Source organism: Odontomachus brunneus, unplaced genomic scaffold (genome assembly GCF_010583005.1).
Source record: "Odontomachus brunneus isolate Ranch 3 - 2012 unplaced genomic scaffold, Obru_v1 Obru_scaffold_170, whole genome shotgun sequence".
In the NCBI taxonomy this organism is placed as follows: domain Eukaryota; kingdom Metazoa; phylum Arthropoda; class Insecta; order Hymenoptera; family Formicidae; genus Odontomachus; species Odontomachus brunneus.
This window is the reverse complement of record NW_022639620.1, coordinates 435,855-445,141: the sequence shown is the minus strand read 5'-3', so window position 1 is coordinate 445,141 and position 9,287 is coordinate 435,855. Positions and strand designations below refer to the sequence as shown.

The 9,287-nt window shown below is 30.1% G+C and overlaps 1 protein-coding gene across 3 annotated transcripts in view; it reads left to right on the top strand.

Annotated features, from left to right (window-relative positions):
* Positions 1 to 9,287, top strand: part of LOC116851263 (1,5-anhydro-D-fructose reductase) — a 254,733-nt gene that overhangs the window by 73,088 nt on the left and 172,358 nt on the right. For 2 of the 3 annotated variants that reach the window (XM_032830538.1, XM_032830541.1), the window contains exon 2: positions 6,241 to 6,381. The exons of the other annotated variant lie outside the window; for it this stretch is intronic. In XM_032830538.1, the coding sequence (XP_032686429.1) occupies positions 6,310 to 6,381 (72 nt within the window). In that variant the 5' untranslated portion in view covers positions 6,241 to 6,309. The remainder of the gene's footprint in view (positions 1 to 6,240; positions 6,382 to 9,287) is intronic. 3 annotated transcript variants of the gene reach the window in all.

Sequence of the window (9,287 nt, the reverse complement as noted above, 5' to 3'; positions counted from 1 at the left end):
TGTCAAAATTTCGTTTGAAGGATATTCACCCTGTTCCCACGTGTATACATAATCACTCTCTAACTTTTTCTGTGCTATAGAGTAGTTACTCAATACTTTTTCGTAGGATTCATAACATAGAAAAGAGTCAATTTCCGAATCACTGTTACTATCTTCAGAACCATCGTTACCATCCGATTCGTCACACGATTCATCGAAATCAGATTCTTCAGAAATATCTGAGTCTGGAATATAAATAGCATCTATAAAATTCTCTCTGTCAATAGCTTCAATTTTTTTCTTTCGAGTATGCGTTACCATTGCCGATTGCGAGTTATGCTTTATTTTAGGATCAGATTCACAAATAAGATCACTTTTTCTTTTTTTAGGCATGTTTCACAAAACCAAAAATTTAGTTAAATATCTATCCATTATGATTATGCGCTATAACTTATGCGTATTTGCTTCTGATCGTCATATATCAAAGCATGAAATTCATCAACCAAAATTACAGTTCGAATTATTGGATTTGGAATGCAATATTCAAATGTGCATTATTTTTGCAATTTTTGTGTAATTGAAATATATGGGTAATTTTGAAATGGTGAATTTTGAAACGGAATGAAAAATATTCAAAAATATGTAAACAGCTCCTTCTAAGTACACTAACGCTTTCTAGTTCATGTAATTTGAAGTTTAAAAATTTTTTCTTCGAAAACTATAGGCTTTATCAAAAATTTTCTAAGAACAAAAATGTCTCAGAATTGGTCAAAGAATATTATCAAATTTTTTCAGATTTTTTGATAAAGTTTTTCGAAATATCGATTTTACGATTTTTCGAAAAATCTAAAATCGCTTCGGAACATTCTGAAAAAATTTGAGAGTACTCTTTGACCAATTCTAAGACATTTTTGTTCTTAGAAAATTTTTGATAAAATCTATCGTTTTCGAGAAAAAAATTCGTAAAGTTTTGAAAAAAAATTTTCAATTAGGCCGCCATTTTATTTTAGTAACAATTTTATAGACCTTACTAATTTTATTTATTTTAAGTTCAGACATCGAGGCCACGATCTGAATAGGTTTAAGTTATAAAAAAAAATGAAAAGGGAACGAAAAGTCATTACAAAAAAAAAATGCAAGCGAAAAATGACGTTTCTTTGGATTAATTTTAATTTTTCCATGGTTAAATATTTTTTTAAGAATTTTTTAACCATCACCATTTGAAAGAGCACCCTCAAAAACATAGGAAAAGGTAGTTTGGAACTTTGTTTTTCTCAAATTCATTGAACGGTATCAACTCGAACTTCAATGTCGAAATTCTGTCCTGTGGGCGTTAATGGGTTAATGTTAAGATAGAGCGTCATGCAATATCTTATTTATCGCGTGGTTTACAAAATATTGTAATAAAATAACACTTCAAGTAATGTATGTATGTTGCTGTTGGTATGATTCATATACATCATTGATTAGTTTTAATTAGTTTTATCTTTCAAGTAGTTGTAAGTACATACTGTCTTGCTTAAATAATTGAAAGCTGTCTGAAATTAATATAAATAATAATTTAAATATCGCTTTATGAAACTATTTTAATAATTCAAACTGCTAAAACGGATTTCAAATTCGATAATAGAGATTTTTCATTTATTTATTTTTTATTAAAAAAAATAGAACACATATATATTGATTATGATGTATGAAAAGAGGTTGTGGAGAAGTATTTTTGCATAAAATTATACAGTACAAAAACTTAATTTTAAGGGTTGGTGGTAGGGGTAACTCGAAAAAAATGGATTTTTCGATAATTGTCTGTACGTAGTTTTGTAGACATAAAAATGAGATGCAACTTTTGTTTAAACTTTTTTTTTTATATCTCTCACCGTTCCTTCACTTATTATGCGAAAAAAAATCTGCATTTTTTTCAAAGGGTGATATCACTCTTTCAAACCAAAATATGGCACGAAAAAAAAATAGTTTTGTGTTACGGATGAACTACTCTACTTGCACAAATTTTTTCAGAATTTTCTGAATTTTCGGGTTGCCTAACCTCCCTTGTTAGATTTGGATGTCATTTTGACGTGTCTGCTACCTGGGAGAGGTCTCAGGCTCGAATCTCAGCAATGCCCATACAACACAGAAGCTTGCAGCAACATTGCTACAACGTTGCAAGATTGCATATTGCAGTGCAATGTTGCAGAGACTTTGCAGTGACATTAATTTGCAATATTACTTTAGCAATATTGCAGTAATATTTAAAAAAAATATTACGAATATAATATATTTTATTTATTTACTAGTTATTTTTGTTACTTGTATTTCAAATTCAGTAATGTTTTACATCAATAATACTTATAGAATAGTACATAGAATAGCACTCGTTAGTGGCAATCATTAATTTGTCTTATTGCATATTTTTTATACTTCTTATACCGTTTTTTCGGAGAAAATACTTTCTTTAGATTTAATATTCGTACTTCTTTAATTTTGTGGTTTTTTTTATTTCATTAAAATATTATATTCTTAAACGAAACATCATTTTTTAAAATAATGAAAATAAAACTTTTATTTCGTTCAAGGAAACCATGTCATTTGATGAAACAACACTATTGTTTTAAATAATATTTTTTAAAAGTTTCTCAAAATTTAGTAATTCGATTTGTTTAATTTGGATTTTCTTGGTTTTTTTAATTTTCTTTTGTTGGATTAATCATTATAACATTTTGTTAAAAATGTAAAAGTAATTATCACTGGTTCACTACATTACATCAATATTCATCGCATATCGAATGTTGTATTGTTTCAATATCTATCCACAAATTATTCAATAAACAACAAGTAAAAATTATGTAACTGTTATTTGGTGTTTGCTAGGTATGTTATAATATACTGTGAACACTATACATTATATAAGCATGAATTGTAAGAACATCATTGGAGTCATCAGAGTCACCGTGTGCGTGCTCGATCGTCAGGTTAAGCAACAGTTTAATGCTGTCAGGCCATGGATGGTGACCAGCGGTTATACCGCTTGGGATCGAAATTATCGCAGGAGGATTCATGACGGTTAGGAATGTGTTGACAACCTTCGATATCTAGTAGTTTATGAGACATGAGAAAATTAGGAATATAAGTATATTTTTGTAAACATTATGATTTTCTCATTTTATACTTTTGCATAATAATTCTCAGTATTTGATTACTATCAATATTTAACAGTGATTTTATTATCAGTATTCACCAGAAATTAAATACTGGCCAAAAAATTACTGAATTACTGGTAATATTTAATCATTAATGATTTTTCAGTATTTCTTAGTATGATATTTCTATAAGGATAACTTACGTCTGATTCTGCGTCTGATTTCTATAAGGATAACTTACGTCTGGTTTATGCAAGAAAATGGCCGCTACCGCCACATATTTTCACTACGTTTAATCATAAAATTCTTTTGTTGAAAATAGGCAGAGCAAATAACGTCCAATATCATCTATTTTTTTGTTGCGACATTTTTTGATGCAATAAGATGTTGGCATTTTTTATTTTACGACAGTAATTTAATGGCCACGCTGACTCACATTGTACGTTATTATATATATATATATATATATATATATATATATATATATATATATATAAGCATCACGCGTCACATATACAGGACCGCCACCATTTTCTCGTATACAACCGGAAACCTCATGCGACGCAAGTCCAAAAGTCCTTAGTTAGCAATCTAGTTCAGTATAGACATCTGTGTTTGCAGTATACGGTCGGTGTGAGGGACTGTCCCATTTGCTAAACAGACCTAATTGCACACCACCAACTGATGCTCCGCTTTATCTAGTGAATTAGTTATGCAATAGATAAAGCAGAGCACTGGTTAGTGGTGTGCAATTGGATTTGTATGCAACTGAGCCTCACTCCGGTGTGACAGTTTTCCTAACAGTAATCAATTTTGTCAATTAATATCTCGTTTCACAGTAGAGAGCAACAATTTTTCCTAATAGAAAAGTTGTTTGCCTTTGAAAAATGTATCGATTGAGTATTTTTTCGTCAAAATCGGAGGTGATGTGTGTAAACTGAATAATTATCATATAAGTTTTTTGGCCCAATGTTTAATCTATATCCTAATTAGCTTTTTACTGTTCGGGAATAAATTTATCAATATAAAAATTATTGATACAATATCAGATATTGCTCGAACTACCATATCATACTTTTTAGAAAGATTTGGTTTTAATTTAATTATATTATTAATGTTATAATTTAATTACACACGCGTGTGTGATGCAAACACACACACATATCCAAATATTTACTAAAATTATTTAAAAAATATTTAAAAGAGGAAAATTAAATCTGTACGTATAAAGTTTCTTAGACAGCACAATGTCCAAAACTAGAATATAAGATATCTTTAAGACGACTTCCGACGTTCTATCCCGATGTCTTAAAAATGATTTAAAGACGTCTTACCAGGTATGTAAATATGAAACCGGAATTTTTATATAGAAAATACACGTTTATTGTATGAAAATAATACAAAATATTTTATTCGAAGTATTTCATCGTTAGCTATACCTTCTTCCCACCTGTCTGACAATTTGTGGATGCCACGCCAAAAAAACTGTTGCTCTTTTGAGGCAAACCAGTCATCGAGCCATTTTCGTACATTTTCGTAAGAAGTGAAGCGCTGCTTAGCAAGTGCGTGTCCCATCGATGCAAATAAATAGTAATCGGACGGAGCCAAGTCTGGTGAGTAAGCCGCATGCGAAAGTATTTCCCAACTAAACGCCTCAATCGTTTCCTTGACCAGTTTTGCTGTGTGTGATGGTGCATTATCATGAAGCAAAATCACTTTGTGTTGCCTTTTTTTATATTCTGGTCGTTTTTCACGCAAAGCTTGATTCAAATCGATCATTTGTTGTCGGTAGCGTTCAGTATTAACGGTTTGGCCAGGTTTTAGCAGCTCATAATAGATCACACCGTTCTGATCCCACCAAACAGAGCATTGTCTTCCGTCCATAGCGAGTTGGCGTTGCAGTCGATGTCGATGGTTCGCCTGGAGTTACCCATGATCTTTTACGCTTAGGATTCTCAAAATATATCCACTTTTCATCGCCAGTCACAATTCGATGGAGAAATGACTTTCTTTTGTACCTGGCGAGCAGCATTTCGCAAGTGGTTTTTCGGTTTTCCTGCTGTCTTTCATTCAGTTCATGTGGAACCCATTTTCCCATCTTCTGGATCTTTCCCATGGCTTTCAAACGTATGGAGACGGCTTCTCGTGTCACATTTAATTGATCCGCGAGTTGTTGTTGCGTTTGAGTGTCATCCTCATCCAACAATGCTTGCAATTCGCTGTCTTCAAACTTTTTCGGTGGTCTTCCACGTTCTCACGTCAAAATCGCCACTTTTGAATTTTTTAAACCACTCAAAGCACTGTGATTTACCAAGAGCATGCTCACCGTAAGATTCGACAAGCATTAGATGCGATTCTGCAGCAGTTTTCTTCAAATGGTAACAGAAAATCAATGCTGTCCGCAAATCGTAGTTTCCAAGCACAAAATTCGACATGTTCAACGCTATTACAAACTATGTTGTATGAAACTTATATTGTGAGTTGAAAATCTTTGTCAGAGATGTCAACAAGGAAATGGCGCCAATGACGCGGTTTGACGGTAACTACATTGACAGCTAGGGCCATCTATGAGCAAAAATTCCGGTTTCATATTTATAAATCTGGTATGTCTCAATTTTGGACATGTGTGCTGTCTGGGTTTGTTCTTTTTTTTTGCATTTCTGCACTAGTACAATAAGTTAGAGTGAAAGAAAGTATACTTGTTTTACTCTAACTTATGGCACTAATGCAGAAGTGGAGAGGAAAAAAAACAGACTTATAATATCTTTGAATAAAAATTGAAGATCTAAGGTTACGTATATAATAGGTTACGTATGTAACCCTTATAGAAATATCATACTAAGGGTCGGTTTATCCAACCTCTTGCTAAGCTAACTAACAGTTAAATCTTATGTCTGTTTTTATCTAATTTAAAGGAGAAACAAAGACAGACGTATGAGTTAACTGTTAGTTAGCTTAGCAAGAGGTTGGAAAAACCGGCCCTAAGAATCATTGATAATTACTTATTATCCAGTATTTTTAATACTGAAAATAAGTAATTATCGATGATTCTTAGTATGATATTTCTATAAGGGAATTAAAATACAGTTACTAATTAAAGTTTATTATTCAATATTAAATACAGGGCAACTCCAAGGTTATTTCTGTTAACGTTTTTTTTTATTTTTACACATTATTTCTATTAACAATCATAATGGCTGAGATTCCAACAATTATATTCTCCAATGGATACAAAATGCCAATGTTGGGCCTTGGAACTTATAAGGTAAGTGTTTCGAAACGTAAGAATTTTTCAATGCATATTACTATATAGAATACTAGAATATTTTGGAATATCTAATAAATTCTAATCCATTTCATTTTTCTGAGTATAGTCCGTTCACGTCCTGGCGGAAAAATTTCAATGAAAAGCTACGAAAAAGTCTACGAAACACTAAGCGTTGCCACCGAAAAGTACAGAGAAACTATTGAGATAGAAATAAGATCTTAAGATTTCTTAGATGTTTTTGTATAAATTTTTTAAGAAATTGTAGTTCTTACCGTTGAAAATGATAGTTTGATAGATCGTAGAAACGATTAGCTTCCTGTAAATTATTGTACTTATTCGTAGACATTTTTAGTATACCGTTGAAAATCGTTGTTTGTCTCAGATATTTTTAATTTTTGGCGTAGACATGTTTAGTTGTTCTTGGAAAATTTCAATTTTTATAGAAAATCTTTTCGTAAAATTTTATAGAAAGAAAAATTAAGAATTTCTACTACAACTTCATAATGATTATTTTATTATATAATTTTCTACGGTAACCTACGCCTGGTAAAAAATTTTTTCATAATTTTTCTTAATTACTCATAGAGTATTTTTTCATAAATATTCATAAATGCTCGTAAAATGCAATTAGAAAAGATGAGTTTTTTTATATTATTTTTTCATAATTTGTAAAATTTTCCACTTTTAAATATATCATGTTTTTCATATTTCCTTCCCAGACAGCACAAAGTACTTACAAAATCTCTTTAAAATATTTATAAGAAAGATTTAAAATTAAAGATTAATTAAAGATTAATATTTTAAAAATATATACGATAAATATTTTCTATATATTTTTATGTCCGAGTAAGATAGGTATGAAAAATAGGTGTTATGATAAATATTTAATAAATAAATATAATTAATTACCATAAATATTACCAAAGATTATTTTTCTTTACGTTGTATATATTCAAAATTTATATTTATGTGCTATAAATATTAAGTATTATATTTCTTTCAAAATATTTTGAGAAAATATTAACGATTGCTTTATTATTACTTGATGAAATAATAAATTTCATACCAAGAAATATTGAAAAATTATCAGTGATTAAATATATTACAAGTAATTCAATATATTACAAGTAATTCAGTAATTTTTTGGTCAGTGTTTAATTTCTGGTGAATATTGATAATAAAATCACTGTTAAATGTTGATAGTAATTAAATACTGGGAATTATTGTGCGAAGGTGAAAAATGAGAAAATCATATTTTTTATGGAGGGAGATCACTGTAATACGTAAAAAATAAGGGAATTTTTGTGAATTTTTTTTGAAGAATGTACTTATCCAATTGCTTCCTAACTTTGTAGTGTTTTTGCTTACATTAAAGTACTAAAAAAATATTTTTAAGTTAAGAAAAATGTTTATAAATTGTATCTAGTGAAAGAAATGTTGAGCGTCGCAGCAGAGTCGGCACGAGACGGTGTGCACTCTGGTTTCTGTTGTATTCATCTAAAACCAAAATAGGGGAACATTTTTTACTCTTTATGGATATAATTTGTCGATGAACCTAAACAAGTTGAAATTTTGAAAATTTGTAATTTTTTAAAGAAATTTTGTAATTGACAAAAAACAGCCCTTGAATCAAAAGTTCGATTTTTACTTATAAAAATCCATCTTTATGTATAAATTGTTTAAATAAATTATTTAAATAAATAATGTTATGGATTTTATAGGTTCATCGACTAGTAAATATAATAAACTAAGTGTATATAAAAGGGCAACTCGATAGGTTAAATACTTTTTGAATTATTTTGCACACCAGTTTGGAAGAAATCGTTTCGAGAAAAATGTGTTTAAAGTTTCAGGTATAGAAAATTGTAAACTTACAGCTGTTTTCTGCTAATCCACTATTCTTGCACCATACAATAAAGTTTCCACTTCTTCAAACAAGTCATTTTGCTCAAGTTGGTGTTGTTTACTTGCTATTCGAGCCTTTTTACTGCAACTTAGATTGAGGCGCTCCTGTCTCTTTATTCGCTCGGCGTCATTACTATCAGCATATAACTTACATAGAAGCCCAACTTTAATTTCTAATATTTCCATTATCTTCAAAACAGCAAAGTAGTCTTTATTAAATATCCCAGTGGCAATATAGGCGGTGATTTTAAGGTCAGAATGCACATGCTATGGGGCTAATCGCTAAATCGTATTAAAACTTTTATTCGCATTTTTTGTGTATCCACCTCAACACCTTTCTAATAGATCTTTCTTAGAATAGTTTTGTCCGTTTTTTCAAATGGATTTTTCGTAACAAAGCCGTTGCGAATCACTGTGCGCTTAGAGCTCGCCTCATGCACTCATACTTGCGTGCGAGAAATGGTCCTGTATGACCACTCAGATTTTGAATTTCAAAACTAAACTTTGGGAATATATTCTATACATATAGTACTATTAATTAAAGCAAAAAAATTCAAGTTTTGTGACCCTCTATAGTGAACCCTTATAGAAATATACTAAGAATCATTGATAATTACTTATTATCCAGTATTTTTAATACTGAAAATAAGTAATTATCAATGATTCTTAATATGATATTTCTATAAGGGAACTCCCCACTTAAAAAAATATATTTATAATTCCTAATTTTCTCATGTTTCATCCCTTACGGAAAAAAACTATTGAGACTCAATAATAAGTGTTGAAGTTGTAATACTTAGTATTCAAGTTGTAATATTGAGTATTCAGAGTTAGTATTGGTCAATACTGAAGTATTGGGTATGTTAAATATTGGTGAATACTGCCCTTACAGAAATATCATACTGAGAATCATTGATTAATTACTTATTTTCAGTATTAAAAATACAGTGTTTAGTAATATTCTGTAATTCAAATACAGCTTTTAGTAGTCAAGTTTT